This window comes from Thamnophis sirtalis, unplaced genomic scaffold (assembly GCF_051295495.1).
Source record: "Thamnophis sirtalis isolate CommonGarterSnake01/CBP01778 unplaced genomic scaffold, rThaSir2_p1.2 scaffold_7, whole genome shotgun sequence".
In the NCBI taxonomy this organism is placed as follows: domain Eukaryota; kingdom Metazoa; phylum Chordata; class Lepidosauria; order Squamata; family Natricidae; genus Thamnophis; species Thamnophis sirtalis.
In genome coordinates this window covers 40754970-40774622 of record NW_028261387.1, presented here as the reverse complement: position 1 = coordinate 40774622, position 19653 = coordinate 40754970, and the positions used below count along the sequence as shown (strand labels likewise).

At 42.6% G+C, this 19653-nt stretch overlaps 1 protein-coding gene across 3 annotated transcripts in view; it reads right to left on the bottom strand.

Annotated features, from left to right (window-relative positions):
- ERI3 (ERI1 exoribonuclease family member 3) overlaps positions 1–19653 on the bottom strand; it is a 305203-nt gene that overhangs the window by 216517 nt on the left and 69033 nt on the right. For all 3 annotated transcript variants that reach the window (XM_087719794.1, XM_087719795.1, XM_087719796.1), the window contains one exon: positions 17600–17691. In XM_087719794.1, coding sequence (XP_087575920.1) covers positions 17600–17691 — 92 coding nt within the window. The remainder of the gene's footprint in view (positions 1–17599; positions 17692–19653) is intronic.

The window sequence follows — 19653 nt, the reverse complement described above, 5'->3', positions numbered from 1 at the left end:
TAATGCATCCTTGAGATAAGGACAGGGTAGTTTTCTTCATCAAGAAGCCATTGCTAGATCCTTCTGCTCTAGATAATTTCAACCTGTCTCCAACATTTCCTTCTTAGGAAAATTGTTGATGGTGGACACACTTCTGCCGCAGAGAATCATGGATACCCATGATTTAAGCAAACATACCCAATATTATACATTAATATTACAAATATTAGACTAATGTTGTGAATGGATCACTGCTAAGTGTTGATTTTGATGAGTTAAAACATAAACATGGCTTGGAGTGGATTTTACTTTTAGGCCGTAAACAACTGCTTTTGATTGCCTAGTTATTCATGAGCTATTCTTACAATGACACAATCAACTCTTCTTATAAAACTTGAGTAAGGAAACATTAAGAACAGTAAAATCAAATTAAGCAATAGAATAATTTATTACTGAAGATTCACTAAGAAATGCAATAAGAACAATAAACAATTCAAGCCATTCCATTATGTTTTATCACTGTATTAGACTTGTTTTCTAAAACGTATCAAAGTAAAGCATTGGAACAATTAGTACTTTAAAAAGAAATGGGTTAGAACTTGTCTGCATGAAAAATATCAGGTAAACAGTTTTCGCCCCCTGCAGATAGTCAATTCCCCTTGTCTATGTTCTTTTTAAACTATACACAAGAGTTTTTCTTTATCAGATCAGAAGTTCATCTAAGCCAGCATCTTACATCACTAGTGGAAAGCTAGATGTTTTAGAAAAGGAAACAAGCAATGAATGAGGGTAGCTCACACCAACTACTACTCCAAATATATATATTCATAAGTATATTGTCCCCAGAGTAGATTGTATTTATTTCTCATCGGCTAACAACCCTAACTCGCACAATTCTATCTTGGTATTGGTTTCACGTAAGCCAGTGCCCATCTTTTATGATAAAATACATTTTTTTTTAAAAAAGAAGACTTCACCTAAAATATTTTTTAAGTTATGCAGTAAAAAATTGCATAGCGATTGCGTGGATTCAATGAAAAGGTTACTTAGACTTCATGGTCCTGCACATAGCTCCTTAAGGAAAGGAGGCAACTTTATTTTCAATTCTGAACAAGTGAAACATTAATCACATGTTTAAGAACTTAAATAAATTGAAATAAATAGCAAAAGGCTAAATAATATTTTGATCTAAAAAAATTACAAGTGGATAAAATGTCCAGTTAAATTTTGAATACTGATTTTTACTATAAGATTTTGGAATTAACTATAAAAAACAAATTAACTTCTTGTGAGAACCAGAATTATTTTGACTACCTAAGAACCAGAATCATTTTGGTTTGGCTTGTAACAAAAATAAGGGACTATATGATTTTAGAAACTAGATACTAGACACTACTACAGAATACCAAGTAAAAGGAAGAAAGCTAATTGGGATTTACAAAGTGACACAAAGCATCACTGTTGCATGCTACCTAGAGTCACTTGTGAGATGGGCAGCCATATGAAGTAGATAGATAGATAGATAGATAGATAGATAGATAGATAGATAGATAGATAGATAGATAGATAGATAGATAGATAGATAGATAGATAGAATAAATTAAATAAACAGACAAACAAACAAATAAATAAATAAATAAATAAATAAATAAAAAAATAAAAAAAAAACAAAACTGGCAATATTAAAGGAGATCTTTGAAGAATGGAGTTAGAAATGAGTAGCTACAATATTAGCAGTGTCAGTAATGATCTCTGATTCTATGTCCAAATTATGTCCAAAAGATATCAATGAGGGAATGACAGATCTGAAGCAAATTTTGCCTGACAAGACAGAGAAAGTACTAAAAGTGGAACTATATATGACAGGCCAAAGTAATATAGTTTTAAAAATTAAAGGGAAATATAAATGATAAACCAAGAGAATGATCTGGAAAATGTTTTTTTTTCTTGATTTACAAAACACATTTTTAAATCCCATGAAGAAGTTTGTGTGATTGGATAAATAAGAACTGAAGAGAAATCAAATCCTACGTTAATTTTTGGGTGAAGTAAAGATTAAGATTGTTAGAAGTAAAAAGAAGGAATATAAAGTTGATTTATTTGATCAAAGTTAAGACATTCATTTGCAAAGTTCTAGTGATTATTTAAAGACATTGTTCTGAAAGGATTAAAAAGTTGATATTTTGCTTATAAATAAAGGATGGGATATGAGAAGAGATCTGTTTGTAATTTTATACGGTGTGAAGAGTTACTAAACGTGTCTATACTTGTAATGAAATTTGGAACTCACTTCTTTAGATATTTTTCTTTTTCTTCATTGTATTCTTTTTTCCTGCACTCTTTCTTACTATTTTTACTTAAAGTTTAATTTGTATCAGTTTTTACTATTGTAATCAGAATACATAATAAGCAATTAATGTACAAAGAAAACTACAGAATGAACCTGGCTCAGAAAGAAATGCTTGGTTTGATAGACAATACATTAATTTTAAAAAAGAACTTCAATATAATGCATAATTGGAACAACCAGCTTGAAAGCCAGCTGGGTGACTTTGGCCCAGTCACACTCTCTCAGTCCAACCCACTCCACAGGATTGCTGTTGTGGGGAAAAGAAAAGAAGAAGGTGTGCTGGATATGTTTGCTACCTTGAGATATTTGTAAAAAATAATAAAGGCAGAATACAAATATTTACATAAATAAATAACAACTGCAACTCCTCTTTTTTAAAATATACGTTAAAATAGTAGGCCTATTTGATATTTACAAAAGTATAATTATTTTCAGAGACAACATGGAGACAAAGGAAAAAACACTGCCATCATACTCTGTTTAAAATACACCAACAGCATGCTTCTGGCCATTAGATATATATAAAATATGAAGTTGGTGGTCTCGATCTTCATAACTGTCTTATTAAATTATCTCGAGTTCTTATTCTGAACTGACACATGAACAAATCCTCATGTGGTATATGCAAGTTGCAGCATCGCAACCAATTTCTTATTATGCATACCCTTTTATGAAAATATACATGTTGTGATAATAGAAAGAACGAACAAAACATGGAATGAAACAATCATTTAAATAGGTGAAATTTGAATTTCAGTGGAAGGGTCTGGACTATAATACACAATAAATTCATACAACCTGGAGAATAAGCTGTTGAAGTTCTAAAATCATAGCTTCCTCAGCCTATTCAAAATAGTTAACTACTGGCTTGCCTGCTGACTCACATAAAATGCCTGAAGCAAAAGACTGATCCATACTTGGATTTAAGACAAGATGATCATTGGAATGCCATCTGTATCAGTTTCCATAAAATTAAATGTAAAAGCTATATTTTAGGTCTGTTTTTTCTGGACCACAGTTTGGTCTTCTTCAATTAGGACAATCTCCTGGTAGTAACACAATGCAACAAATGCAACAATCAGAAAAGAAAACTCAAATCCTTTTATCAGAGGATGCCTATCTTTTAGAAAACAATTCTATATATCTCTTCCCAATCCCACTGTTTGAAAAAGGCAGAATTTGGCAAAAAATATAGGGGGTAATATTGAGCCATGTTTTTGTGCTGCAATTATTTCATCTCTCCCTACAAGGAAGCATGGTGCAATGCTTGTTACAAGGGATATATACTGTATATACTCGAGTATAAGCCTAGTTTTTCAGCCCACTTTTTGGGCTGAAAAAAGCCGCCTCGGCTTATACTCGAGTCAGTGAAAAATTTGCCCGAAATGGAGGAGAAAAAGGGGCGGGGCCATGCCGCTGGGTGACACTCGTGAATGGCCCAGTGCCCCTGTGAGTTTCCCCTCCCTCTGTGTCAGTTTGCCGCGCAGCGCGCACCGCACCATCCCCCCTCCTCACGTTCTAATGTAATGCAGGGCTGTCTTACGATTCCCCTTCCTCCCCCTCCTGCCGCTCTGCAACGATGTCCCACCTCCTCCTTGTTATGGCAAGCAGCCACATAGCGATGTCCCACCTCCTCTGGTACAGTGATCCAATGATAGGAATCACTGTGCCGTGTGTCATAGGAGGCGGGACATCGCTCCCGCGGCTGCACGGGACATCATCATCACAGCGGGACATCAGCATCATGAGGTGAGTGAAGTATTTCATTGAATACACCGCTAGTTTACTGTTTTTCTTTGAAATAAATATTCAAAAACATTATTGGTATCTATTTTTATTTTTGAAATTTACCGGTAGCTGCTGCATTTCCCACCCTAGGCTTATACTCGAGTCAATAACTTTTCCAGTTTTTTGTGGTAAAATTAGGTGCCTCGGCTTATATTCGGGTCGGCCTATACTCGGGTATATACTGTAACTGATTGCTTATAGCAATGAGTAAACTTATGACTTTACTGTAAATCCCTCACTAAATTGGCTTCCAAGATATGCTTCTTATACAACCTCTAAAGCATGGCCTACCAGCTTTCCATTCTCAAATAGTTCCCACCAAAACAAGTCCCTTTCCATTTGTTCTTAGGCTTAAGGTTTCATAAGCTTAACAAGACTGAATCCCAAATCATATATTTCAACCTGGCAGCTGTAGTGTCTCTTATCTGTAGCTTCAGGTAGTTTTTCTTTAATTAAGAGTATTTCTTTGCCAATGGAAATGGACATTTTATATCCAGAATGAATGGACCTCTCTCATTAGATCCACTGCTGTCATGAAGTATTCAAGCTGTGAGATATGGTTCATTCTCTTTTCTGTTCAAGGACTTCTTTCTTTCTTTCTTTAGTAGAGAAAGGTTTTAGAATGAGTGACTCATATTTGCCAAATTTGACATGAGATATATTGATGTGAAATACCTTTATAAGGACAAGCCTTCAGAAAGGTGATGTTCCACTCAGGAACTTTTTCCTCGTTAAAGATACTGCATCTCAATAAGGAAAGAACGCTGGTGGATAGGAAAGGAAAAGCTGTCTCCCCTTTGCCAGTCCAATCGATGTTGATCAGGGGAAGCCAAAAATGTTGATCCACCAATGCAAAGAGTGAATACAAAATCAGCACCTCGTTATTGATTCTAGTTTTATAGCCATAGTGAGAAGGGAGGTGTAATTGTACACCCAGCAATACACTTCCAATTTCAGATAAGCTCATGACACCACCTGGAAAAAGCAAAGCCTGAGCTTTTTAATGCCTCAATATTTATAGCTGCCATCAACCCCTAACAAAGAACAATGTCTCTAAAGTGTTTCAAAATAATATAAGAATAAGTAAACTATATTATTTCTGGGCAGAATTGCTTTCCATCAGCTACCCATGCTTTGGTAGTCTCCCATGGGGATCGCAGCCTTGCACTGTATGCCTGTCTTCAAAACTATTTCCAAGTTTCTGTTAATTCAGAATATGTCTGCAGGACAACTGAATTTACTGAACCACTATTTCTGGATATGTTTTGGGGACCAGCACAAAGTCCTGATTTTGCCCATCCAGATTCTTCCCTCACCAGAACAAGAAAATATTTTCTCTTCATTGGGTACAGTCAGATTCATTTTGCCTGTCTTGTTATTTCTGTATAACATATATCAACATTGCCCAAAACCTTTCACATCTTTTACCTTAAAATAATTATTTTGTTACCTGGATAATGAGGTTATTATTAGAGAGCCAGTTTGGTGTAGAGAATAAGGTGCTAGCTAGGCTATGAACCAGGAGATTGTGAGATCTATTTTCCCCTGAGTATAAGAAATAGATGGATGATTTTGGATCAGTCTCTTTCTCTCTCCCCCTAACCCAACTCATAGAGCTGTTATGGGGAAAACAGAAGACAGGAACTTTAAGTATGTATTCTGCCTTGAGTTTACCAAAAAAATAAAAAGAGGCTAAAAAATTCCAATAAACAAATAATATTATATCATGGCAGAGTTCAACTGTTAGTTACTCCATCATGACAATCTTTCCAGCAGTGTTACCAGGAATGATAGCAGGACGGCTATGTGTTTTATTTGTATGTGTTTAAGCTTAAACCGAAAGATGTATATAAATTGTTTTCCTATTGAAAAAGAGCTGTACAATTTTTGGTGACTCTAGTGACTACCTGAAAAAAATACATCAGTGGCTACAGAGAAACTATAACCACAGGTTGTCTACACTCATGCCTTAACAGGCACTATTGAAAATACAGACAACCATTTCCCTCCCTTCTTACATTTATTGCGATTTGTTTCAAATGCTAATGATAAATAAACAAAATACTATAAAACGTGTATTTTTAAAAGCACACAATTTTATTTCTCTGCAATTGTTTGAAAAATGTGTTTTAATAGCTGTTATCTTACAAAAAGTATTCTTGTAATTTATTTAATAACTGGTCTTTTTGACTTCCGGGGAGGGACTTGCCGTCGTCGGCAGCTTAACTGAGCTGCCCCCAGATTCCTGGTTCGTTATCTATTTAATATCTACTAGATATCTCTTTTTTCAGGCAAGAAAAAAGCAGAGAGCGACTCAGTCGGTAAGAGTCTTCTTTGAAGTTCGCAGGTTTTTTTTTGGCTGCGAACGGAGGGGGAGAGTCAGCCAAGGCTGAGTCATTTACTCCGGCCAGAAAATCTCAGCTGTTTTTTTTTTACAGCACAAGGCAAGAAGCCCCCCCCCCGTTGGACAATTTTTGTAACTATGTTATTGAAATTAATACAGGCAGAGACCGAACTTGAGAACTTTATTTGTTTTTTTCTACCAAAAATCCCAGTTTCAATGTGATAAAAAAATCCCTTTGTGTAATTGGTTCTAAGATCTTGTAGCCTTCGCATTTGTATATTTTTAGCTTCCTGGCACAGCCGACAGAGAGAAAGATCAAAGGTATTGCCAGATAGCATTCTCCGATTAATTAACATTGTTTCCTTGAAGACCTACCAAGAATTTCTTTTTCTTTTTCTTATCAACTTTTAAAAGCTGTTAAGCCTCCTTGTCAATATAGAGATATTTTAAACACAGATGAATATGAATTGTTTCATTACAATGCTAATTTTTTGAGACGTGCTTTGTTACAACGCTCTTTTTTGAAATCTTTTGAAAAACCTCTATGAACAAATAAAGGGGGGACTCAACACTTTCTTCTCTTGCAAGTTACATAACGGGCCAGCAGAGTTCGAGTAATTCTTGACTAACTGTTTGAAATAATGGCACCAAAATCAAAGTCGGGGAGACGTCCTTTTAGCAATACACCTCATGCATTTGACATGAAATCGCAGCCTTTACCTTCTACGCCCCCTACTGGAGATTTGCTAACGAAAGAATTTCTTTTTGAGACACTTAGAGAATTCAGAGAGGAGATAAAGCAACTTATTACAGACTTTTGTGACAAGTTTGATACTAGGATTGCTAATACAAAGGAGGACATGATAGGACTTGTAACTGTATTGACAGAGTATGTTGCTGGAGTGGAAGATAAGCTAGAGCTTCTGGAGGAAGCCAATACCAACTTGACATCCAAAACCGAAGTGATGCAACAAAAAGTTGAAAAAGCTGGAATGGAAGATAAGCTAGAGCTTCTGGAGGAAGCCAATACTAACTTGACATCCAAATTCGAAGTGATGCAACAAAAAGTTGAAAAAGCTGGAATGGAAGATAAGCTAGAGCTTCTGGAGGAAGCCAATACTAACTTGACATCCAAAATTGAAGTGATGCAACAAAAAGTTGAAAATACAGAAAAACAAATCGTTATGATAAATTATAAAAAGATGGAGCTTGCATTAAGAATCAGGGGACTGCGTGAAAGGGAACAGGAGAACCTGAAACAGATTTTCTCAGAGGCCTTCAGTCGTCTGGTGGGAAGACCGGGAATCAACTTTGATTGGCAGATTGAAAAAATTTACCGCCATAATTCTTGGACGGCAAAACAGAGACAGCTTCCTCGAGATGTAATCATATATTTTGCTACAAGAGAGTCTAGAAATAGGATACTACAAAAGTCTTATAATACCAAGCTACAAATTGGCGGACAGGATTTGATTGTCTTCAAAGAAATACCACCCCAAATGTTAAGAGCCAGGAGAGATTACGCTTTTCTAGTGGAAGAACTCAGAAACCGTCAGATACAGTATAGATGGGATGTGCCATTTGGTATTATAATTACACCATCCTGGTATATATACACACACACACACACACACACATACATACACACACACACACCTTCACACACATATATATGTATATATATACATACATATATATACATATATATTTTTATATTCATCAGTACTCCTCTCATATATACTTTTCTTGGGTCTCCTAGAAATTCCCTAAATATGCCCTTATTCATATTCCGAACATGATATTCAGATAGCAATTTTTACAATCATTAATATACTTTTCATATCAAAATAGCTCCCATTCGACCTCCAAGATCTTCTTGCCTGCACTACCCTTCCCAATTCCATCCAAACTGGGCCATGATCCAAAAGAACCCCCACCACAATCTCCGTCCTCTTCGCCCCAGAACATAAATCATCAGTAATTTATATAAAAGTTCATAATTATCCATCAAGTCAATATCTTTTCTTCAGTATGCAGCTATGTCATTTTTCTTTTGCATGACAGAAGTCACAAAGTATTGACCATGTTCGAGATTGAGGCTGTTTGAAATAGCAAAATATTTTCTTTCTCTTTTATAAAAAGTTCGGACATAACTCCTTAATCAATGGCCAATAACTATTAAAGTTGTTACAGTCTGCCTTATTTCCCCATTCGTCTGGTAGTCGTACCGCTAGGTCCTTGTTCTCTGATCCCTTGACCTACCGGGAGGGAAAGATGATGCTTTCTATCTTGTGGTTGTATAATTTGTTATTTATCTTGTCCTTCTCGTTGTCTTTCTCCGGATCCAGATGATTCAGGATGTCCCACCTTCAGGGTCTTATGATAGAAATCTCAGGCTTCCCTTACAGAGTTGAGACGATATTTTTGCTCACCAAGTGTAATTATAATACCAAATGGCACATCCTATCTATACTGTATCTGACGGTTTCTGAGTTCTTCCACTAGAAAAGCGTAATCTCTCCTGGCTCTTAACATTTGGGGTGGTATTTCTTTGAAGACAATCAAATCCTGTCCGCCAATTTGTAGCTTGGTATTATAAGACTTTTGTAGTATCCTATATATATATATGGATACAAATAAAGGCAAAAAAAAAAGAGTTGGAAGAGGAAATCAAAAGAAAAATTCGAAATGTATCTACATTGTGTTATAGAGGAAGGAGGGACAAAGGGAACAAAATTAATGGGTTTGGAAATAGACAGAACAATGCAAACTGTTTAAGTTTGTATAATGGTGAGAAGCTGAGTTTAATGTATACGAACAATGTAAACTGCTCATTATATATAAAGTAAATATGGGACTAAGAAACTCCAGATAGCTTATGCTTAACATTAGTAATAACTTAAACTGTTTAAAATTTGGGTAACAGTAAGAAACTGAGCTCAATGTTGAGATATCTTAGACTGTGATTGTTAAAATGCTATACCGTGTATGGGCTCTGGGAAGTCGGGGGGAGGGAAGGGAGGTGGGGTTCTAGGGGGAGGGGGGGAGGGGGGAAATACAATATGTGTTAAATTCTAAAGTACATGATTCCACTTGTATACTGTGGCTTTTTAATGTTAGTGTTAAAATAGAACAAGCTGAATATATTGGAAGGCAATAGAAATACACCGAAGGGAGGAGTTGAGTGAAAGAAGAAGGAGAGTGGAGAGGGTGAGAGAGAGGAGGAGGAGAAGGAAGGGAGGGAATGGATTAAGAGAGGGAGTGATAGAGGGGGGGGGAAGTAGGTAGTAGAGGGGTATGTAAGAAGGAAGAATGAAAGTTGGAGGGGGTTGAAAGAGGGTGTATGGTGGGCCAAGGAGGTATATTGGGTTTGTATTGTAGAGGGCATTTTCCATATAAGTGAGGGCTGTGTTTATTATTCAATGTTATATGCCTCGGTTATGCACAGTAAACATGTGATTGTATAGAATGGAATGGAAATAAAATATTTTGGAAAAAAAACTGGTCTTTTTATTTCATCACAGCACCCTATGCTATCCTACTCTCAAATCTGGATTTCAACTCATAGTTTTGAAACAGGTTTTAATAATCTGTGTAGCAAATGTGCAGTGGCTGCTTCCTCTGCAGGTTACCTTTAGACACAATTAAAGTTCACTGAGAAGTATAAGCGATGTATCCTGTAGATTCAATCCTCTATGTTTCTTTGATCTCAGAGGCAGTCTGCGAGCTCCACATCAATCCCATTTGCAAAGAGATGTAGCTCAGTTCTGCTTTGCTAAATCTTATTTGGCAATGTGTCTAAACACATGCAAACTTAATTAGTTAAGGGGGAACCTCAGCATTGTAGTGATGGATTAAAGTAAATGGGGAAATGAGACAAGTCAGGATTGGCAACAAACCCTCTCTAATTCAAGCCAAGGCATAGTCTCTGACATATAGCTAATCGGATGTGATACCACTAAGGCTGCTACAGCCAATCTGAAATAAAGTGACAAGCTGATCACTAACAGGTAGCTGAATTTCTTACTTCTGAAAAGCTAGAATCACAAGATCATGAATTTTCTACTTGGCACCAGCAATGCTCAGGAATCAGCCTAATCATCAGCCTCTGAAGCTGTTGTATAAAAAGATAAATGGAAAGAAGGAATAAATGAGCCATTTTCATAGCATTTTCTGAATCTGGAATCAAGACTTCTGTGCCATTTAAATGAAAATGCATGTAGAAAACAAAGATGGATATTAACGTTCCCCAAACTACTCTATCACATCTCTTGTGGGCCACAAAGCTACTTATCCTGCTTGAAGACATAAGCTTCTCTTGTTTTCTGTTTTTTCTTTTTCTTTTTCTGTGCCTATTTCATCATATTATTGAAAAAAATAAATTAAGCAAACCAGCCTATAATTTCCCAGATCTGAATAGCCTAATAGAAATATTAGTTGCTTTCTAGTCCTTTAATCCAAAACCTGACCATGGGAAAAATCACGCGTTTGGTTTAAGTTGTGAAATAAAAATTTTCTTGATATTTAAGATCAGACTCTCTTAATCTGAAATGTGCTCAAAAGAAATAGTTTTGCCTACATCACGCATCCTGAATAGTTAGAGAGAATATTTTCAAAAGTAGAAAAGCCTGAAATAGAAATGTATCAAACGGAAGGGTGCAGAAGAAACTGGACTTTTATGCCATTTATATATTTATACAAGCAAAAAGACCATTGGCTTACCTGAATGGTCGTTCTCAAGGTGCTGCAGAGTGTCCAAGCTCGGGTTAACTTCAGCTTGCTGCCCAAGGAACTGAGTTTGAAACTTTGTTGTAGCTCCGCCTCCTGGTTGCTCCAGAGGCTCAGTTTTAAAAAATGAAGGAGATCAATAGTCCATGACTGAACTAGTCCAAGTCCAAGTCCAAGACACGAAGGTGCTAAGAACACACCTCGCGGCCCCACCTTAAGGGTGGGTTTGGACACTCCGCAGGGCCTCGAGAACGACCATTCAGGTAAGCCAATGGTCTTTCTCCTAGGCGCTGCTTGGAGTGTCCAAGCTCAGGACATGCCAAAGCTATGTCGAAGTCGGGAGGGAAGAAGAAATGTCCGGGGCCGCAGTGCTTGCCACGACCCTCTGTAGAACTCTCCTCCCAAAGGACGCCTCAGTGGAGGCGAAAGTGTCCAGTCTATAGTTGCGTATAAATGGAGATGGACCAGACCACGTCGCAGCACGGCAGATTTCTTCAATTGGCGCTTGCGTAGCCCAGACGGCCGAAGTCGCAGCGCTCCTCGTAGAGTGTGCTGTTATGCGCGAGGGAACCGGTCTGGCCTGAATCTCGTAAGACAACTTGATGCACGCTCTGAGCCAGCGTCCGATGGTAGAGGACATGACTTTCTTCCCCATGGAGGCCGGCTGGAATGACACAAATAAGGCCTCCGATTTACGGAAAGGAGCCGTTCGCTTGATGTAAATACGCACCGCCCTCCGTACGTCCAATTTGTGCCAAGTGACTTCCCTCTGGTGCTTGGGACGAGGGCAAAAGTCAGGGAGTACCACTTCCTGCGCTCTGTGGAAGATGGTGTTAATCTTCGGGACAAAGGCAGGGTCCAGTCTCAATATGACTCTGTCGCAGTGGAAAATGCAAAGGTCGCCTCTGACAGACAAGGCGGCCAACTCCAAAATTCTGCGGGCGGAGGTGATGGCGATGAAGAAGGCGGTCTTTAGTGTAAGGTGGCATAGGCCTACCGTCCGCAACGGTTCAAAGGGACATGCGGCCAATGCCTGCAGAACAACAGTCAAGTCCCAGGTAGGGTACCTGTGAATGGTGGGCGGGTAAAGGTTGGATGACCCCTTCAGGAACCCCTTTACCTGAGGATGTCGTGAAATCGGTAGCTGAGAGTCAGAAAACAGGATGGTGCTCAGGGCGGCCACCTGTCTACGGAGAGTGTTTGGTGCCAGCCCTTTCTCCAAACCGTCCTGAAGAAATTCCAGGACTTGCGGAATGGTCGCAGAGGATGCTACAAGGTGATGTAGCACCAACTGGAAAAGGCTGTCCACGTAGCCTCGTAGATTCTGATGGTGGACGGTCATCTGGAGGCCTGGATCATCTGAATGACTCTGTCGGAGAAGCAATGAAGCCTCAGGAGGTCCCCCTCAAGTGCCAAACGGCCAGCTGCAGCCACTGGGGCTCCGGATGTTGGACGACCCCCTGGCTGAGGGAGATTTGCTCCTGAAGTATGCGCCACGGCCGGGACACCGACAGACTGACCAGGTCGGCAAACCAAGTCCTCCTCGGCCAGTGAGGACGACTAGGAGCACCTCCGCAGCTTCCTCCAGAATCTTCCGAATGACATGTGGTATCAGAGAGAGCGGAGGGAAGGCGTACAGCCGACCCGGGGGCCAGCGGGATCTTAAAGCGTCCGTGCCCTCCGCCCCTGGGCAATGGAACCGGGTGAAGTACCTTGGAAGTTGGGCGTTGGCTGGCGAGGCAAACAGGTCGACAACCGGGTGGCCGAACTTCTGAGACAGCTGGTAAAACAGTCTTGGGTGCAGACGCCATTCCGAGTTCTGGATGGTTGTTCTGCTGAGCCAGTCCGCTGTCACGTTGTCCAGGCCGGAGATATGGTCTGCTCGTATGACGTCAGATGACTCTCCGCCCAGCGACCCAGAGTCTCTGCTTCCGACATCATCGCCAGAGACCGCGTGCCGCCCTGGTGGTTGATGTAGGCTTTGGCGGCGATGTTGTCCGTCAGAATCAGTACATCGCGGCCTCTGACCTGGTCGAGGAAGTGGCGCAGGGCGAGTCTTGCGGCCCGGAGCTCCAGCCAGTTGATGTTGTGGGCGAGCTCCACCTGCGACCACCTGCCCTGCACCACCGCTGTTCCCAGATGAGCACCCCAGCCAAAGAGGCTGGCGTCTGTGGTGATTATCAGCCTCTTTGGCTCCCTGAAGCGTGTGCCTTTGAGGAGGGCTTCCGTCTGCCACCACCAGAGGGAGCGGAGGACCTTCGGTGGGACCCGTACCACCCGTTTGGAGTTGCTGGTCTTCTTCCTTTGGAGAGGGAGCAGGAACCATTGCAGTTCTCGCGTGTGCAGCCGCGCCCAAGGGACCACCGCGATGCAAGACACCAGCTTCCCCATCAGTTGTGATAGAGAGAGGATCGAGGCTGACCCGGTCGAGCGGATGCTCCTCACCAGGGTCCAGATGCTGTCGACTCGCTCTTGAGTGAGGAAGACTTGGCAGGTTTCGGAATCAATGATCGTTCCGAGGTGCTGGATCCTGCAGGTCGGGTTCAGATGACTCTTGGTGAGGTTGACTGAGAACCCGTGAAGCTGCAGGGCCTTGATGATGGTGGCCAGGTCTGCTTGGGCTTGCCTCCTGGACGACGAGTGGATAAGTATGTCGTCCAGGTAGCATTCCAATCTGACGGGCAGAGACCGGAGTCGTGCGGCTACAGCTGCCAGCAGCTTGGTGAAGGTCCACGGGGCCGACGAGAGCCCGAAGGGGCCCTGTACTGGTAATGGTGATGGGCAAAGTGGAACCTCAGGAACTGGCGGTGCGCCGGGTGGATCGGAACGTGCAGATACGCCTCCTTCAGGTCGATCAATGTCAGCAGATCGCCCGGTCTGACGCAGCCCAGGATGGTCTGGAGGGACTGCATCTTGAAGCGCTTGTACGCCAGATGCTTGTTCAGCTTCTTGAGGTCCAGGATCGCCCTCACCCCCCCTGATGACTTGGGGACCAGGAAGATGATGGAATAAAATCCCCTGCCTTCTTGCCCTCTGGGGACCTCCTCTATGGCCGCTATCTCTAAAAGGTGTTGTATCTCCGCCCTCATCAGTTGTAACTTGTGGGCAGACCTGGGGATAGGGCAATGGAGGAAGGTTCTCGGGGGGAAGGACAGGAACTCCAGGGTCAGCCCGTGGCGGACCGTGTTCTTGACCCAACTGTCCGTCGTCGTCTCCTCCCACTGGGCGGCATAGAGCTGGAGCCGGCCGCCTATGGGGGGAGCCCTGTGACGGTCACTTTGACTTTCTAAAGAGCCTGTTGGAATAGCCTCCCCGGAAGGGTTTGCGGAAAACCTGCTGCTTCCCTCTGTCTCTAAAGGAGGGTCTATCCTGGGCGCGATCCTGTGAGGTGCCGTAGGCTCGACTAGGACCGGCAGTGGAAGTGGAGGGCTCGCTATTCCGAAAGGAATTTTTGCGAAAGGGCTGACCTTTCCGTTCGTGCTTTTTTGTGACCGGAGGGAGCACCTTGTGCTTATCCTTATTCTCGGTGAGGAATGGATCTAGGGCCTCTTCAAACAGCTTACCTCCCTTGAAGGGGGCGGAAGCTACCTTCCATTTCGCTTTAACATCAGCCTGCCAGTGGCGGAGCCACAGCAGGCGCCTCGAGGTGACATTCGAGGCCAGCGCCCTGGATGAAAATTTGGTGGCGGCCAGGGATGCATCAGCAGAATACTCCACGGCGGCTATGATCTTGGTGATGTCCTGCCTAGTCCTGGAGTTGCCTGCCGGGAGGCCAGCCCGCAGCCTGCGGAGCCAGAAGAGGGCTGCCCTGCCAAAATAAGAGGAGCTGGCGGAAGCGTGCATGGCCCAGGCCCAGCCGCGGATTCCGCCCTCTTGTCCTCTGCCTTGAGGCCTTCCAATGACTCGGCTGGAAGGAAAGTGGGGGATGTGAGAGCCATAATCGGATCGTCCACCTGAGGAACCTTGAGGAGCTCCTCCAGGGGAGCCTCCATGGTGAATAGCTTCCTCTCCGTCCCACTGGGAGTGGCTAGAGTCCCCGGCTGCACCCATTGTCGTTGGATGATGTCCAAAAATAACTGGGGTGCCGGCACGAGGTCCAAAGGCGGAGGAACCTCATTAAAAAGGCCTGCGCCTTTAATGAGGGGTCCTGGGGCCCTATGACTACACCCGTGACCGGATCAGATATAGACTTTGCTGCAGGAGCTGGGAGACCCATCTGGGGGCCTGCAGCCCTGGCCTTCGTAAGGAGGGGCTTAAACATGGCCGGATTGAAAAGGGCTGAGCCCGTGGCCTGTTCAGCGGCAGGTTCCTCATCCTCCGATAGGACCGGAACCTCTACCTCAGGCTCCTCCTGATCTGACACCTCACTAAGGCCCGTGGGGGCAGGAGAGGGTGCCCTAGCTTCAGAAGCCTTGGGGAACTTGGCCTGACTGGGAGCTGGCTTGTGCGCCACAGAGGGCAACTGGGCCGCCAGCTGTACCATGCCATCTGAGATGCCTTTGGATATGGCCCGAGCTACTACCTCCTCCATGGCCCTGGATAGGATGGACTCCTGACCCTGCAGGGGAGGAGGCTCCAATTCAGATGGAGCTAAGGATTCCTCAGCTCCTAAATCCATGTCTGCTAGGGAATCCATAGCCATGGAATGAGTAGGGGATCCCAAGGAAGCCCTATGAGGGTTGGGGGAGAACCCAAAGTCCTCATTGCCTGGGCCTAGAGGGGATTCCCCTTGCTGGGATTCGCCCCTGGGAGACCCACCCCCGGTCTCGATGGGGGATGGCTCCATAGAAATCTTGCACTGTGCGGCCTGGGCCCTCTGGAACTGTTTCTCCAGGGCCTTCTGACGGCGCAGTGCCATTTTTTCCTCAGCCTTGGAGGCCGGGCCTACCTTAGGCTGCTTCTCCCTTGGGGAAATACCCCCCCCCAATTCCCTTGCCCGATGGATTGGGCCTGCTACGCTTACTGGGAGTGGGCCCGGTCTTTTCCCCTTGCCTCTCTTCCATGCTGATAGTACTAAGCTGTTGCTCCATTCTGGCAATGGCAGTAGACCAGGCCTGGGGTAGGCCAGAACCTGATCCACATGCTGGGCCTTTAAGGCTCAGAGGCCTAGCCGGCTGAAGAGAGGAGAGGGAGGCTGGAGCTGGCTGAGAGGATCGGCCTAGCGCCTGCGGATCCGCACTGAAGGCAGGTAGGCGGGGGGTTGAAGCCCGGGTTCCCTGCGGCCGCTGGAAGGAGAAGGAGGGCAAGAGACAGCGTGAGCACCCCACGTGAGTCTCCGGGCTTAAGGCGGCCCTCCGCGGTGATCCGCTGTTCAAGGGAGGCTGCGCGGCAAGAGTAGATGCCTGGAAATGAAAGCACGCCAAAACGGGCCGTTTAAAATGGCGGACTCTCTTGCCGCGCGTGCCTGGAGCGTTGTCGGGCCGGCACGGAGCCTAGCGCTCCTGTCAGGGGCTCAGGAAGGCTTTAGCAGCCGAATCACCACCACCCCCACGTACTCACTGAACCGGCGTTTTGGGAGAGACCCGACCTAGAAACAGCCCAGGTGGAGGCTGGGCTGCGATCGCCCCAGGGAGCCTGCCTGCGTGATGGATTAAGGCCTTTAAGGCTCAGAGGCCTAGCCCAGAATTCTCGAAGAAGTAGAAAGGCAGGATAAAATTACCCTAACTGCAACCTATCTATCCAAACTAGCAAAAAAGGAGCTACAAACTCTCTAGGAAATACTTAATTGTGGTCCAGCTTGCTGCACAAGGACTGGAGCCCCTGGTAATACGTCCTGTTGGGCGACTGAGTTTTTTAAAACTGAGCCTCTGGAGCAACCAGGAGGCGGAGCTACAACAAAGTTTCAAACTCAGTTCCTTGGGCAGCAAGCTGAAGTTAACCCGAGCTTGGACACTCCAAGCAGTTAGTTGCTTTCTAGTCCTCTAATCCAAAACCTGACCATGGGAACAATCACGCGTTTGGTTTAAGTTGTGAAATAAAAATTTTCTTGATATTAAAGATCAGACTCTCTTAATCTGAAATGTGCTCAAAAGAAATAGTTTTGCCTACATCATGCATCCTGAATAGTTAGAGAGAATATTTTCAAAAGTAGAAAAGCCTGAAATAGAAATGTATCAAACGGAAGGGTGCAGAAGAAACTGGACTTTTATGCCATTTATATATTTATACAAGCAAAAAGTAAGTGCCAAGGTCCTTCGTTGTTGTGCTTGTAATGTATTTACATGCTGGTACATAGAGGAGTAATGCAGAAAAGTCAGAACTGACCATTCAAGAGGCTGCATGCATTAGTAATACTGTATATCATTCAGACATAGCCCCAAATTAAGAGATGGACAGATGTTCCAGTGAGGAAGAAAAGCTGGCAAGGGGCAAAAATCATCAGAATATGAATACCTGTGTCCCATACTTACATTACTTTCAAGTCCCAATCTCCACAGGTAACAAAAATAGACTTGACCGTGGGATCCAAAAGGCCTTCCTTTGCCATCCACTCATCAACTCTCTGAAAGAAACAGACAGAAAGGAGATGAACTTTCAGAGACATGGAAAAGAGATGCATCAGTTAAACACTGATAAGCCTTACAATCACAAGAGAAGAAAATTGTGATCTTATCCAGGACAGCGGCCTCCTTACTTCCATCTCATCCTGTCTCCCTTCTCATTTCTATGAAGGTAAGTTTGGATCTTTGAAGATTTTCAATAGGAGACATCAAGCAGCCAGTGAAATGATGATTTTATCAGGCATCACATTTCTGCTTACAGAACGACTTCTGAAAATTAATATTGCTTGGCCATTTCCTGCATGCCCTGACCCTGTTTCAGCATCTTAACATTTAATTATTTATAAAATCATGCTAAGATTCTAAATGAGCAGGCTTAATCAGCCACACAGCAGCAGCAACAAAGCAATCCAAATAAATACTTCCTAACAATTCTTCCTTTATTATTCATTTTTGTGTTTAAGTCTTTCTATCACTAATGAACTATGGACATAGTGGCTAACAATAAGCTAAAACTAAGTTACTAATCATCATCATCACTTTAGCCATTGTCTATCTACTGCAGGATGAAGGTCCCTTTCTGCATGTTTCCAACCAATATGGTTGGAAGTTACTAATAAAATACTAAAAAAGAAGACAGCAATCTGTTCACCATACTTCTGCCTAATATTTTTCCAATAGCAAAGGGGATTAACATGACCTCCCTTAGTGCAGCTCAAGAAGGTTCATTCTCACATCTTCAGAAATTGTTCCTCCAATGAGTTTAGAATCCAGGTAGATTCTTAAGTTTGGGAAGAACGGTAAAGTTTCTCATATGACCAAGTCCAAAGATGCATAGGACCTGGAACTTTGTCTATAAACAGACCAGTAACCAAGGCATCTATATTAATAATATGGTCATGTGCTTCAAAGGCTCAGTTAATAGCCTGATTTGCAAAAATATAAAATACAGTATATCTGCAGTACAGATAGTCCTCGACTTACGACCACAATTGAGCCCAAAAATTTTGTTTCTAAGTGAAACTTGGTTGAGTGAATTTTGGCCCATTTTATGACTTTTTGTGCTAGTGTTGTTAAGTGAGCCATTGCAGTTGTTCAGTTAGTTACATGGTTGCAGAGTGAATCTGGCTTCCCCATTGACTATGCTTGTCAGAAGATCACAAAAGGTGATCACATGGCCCCAGGACTCTGCAAATGTCATAAATGGGAATCAGTTGCCAAGCAATTTGTCACTGACTCAAATACTGGAACATGATTACAGGGATGCTGCAATAGTGTGAAAAATGGTCGTAAGTCTTTTTTTTCCCAGTGCCGTTGTAACTTTGAACGGTCACTAATGAACTGTTATAAGTCGAGGACTACCTATATATGTTACATTTCTAAACATTTTGAAAAGCAGCCTAAGGTATAGAATTGAACAAAACTTACAGTCCAGCTGAAAAAAAATGTGTCAATCATATTTATTTATATCTGAGCATAATGTAATTTCTATAGGCATTTATAGAAAATAAAAAATAATGAAAATAATGGGTGATTGCAGCCTTGAGATTTGTTTGAACTTGGCCCGAAAAAATAACCTAGGGAAGCTGGTGGCAGCACCAAGAGGCAGAGGGAAGAATCTTACCAGTTTATTTTACCAGCCAAATATCTATGTTGTGTAGCCATCATAGCAACTATTTCATAAACAATCAATCTTTCCCTACCAATCACTTAGTTATAACACTCACTATATTTTCTCAGAATTCCAAGCACACCACAACACTTTGCTTGATACCTCCAGAAACAATGGAATTATTATTAGCCTTAATTGTGAAAAAGAACTCCTTAACATCATGAAAACATGGATACTCATCCTCAAGATCCAATCCAGAAATAATGCAAACTTTAATTCTATATATTCAGAGGAAGCATAGTTCCATCCTTACATCCTAAAATATGATAAAATACAAGCAATAACTACAGTT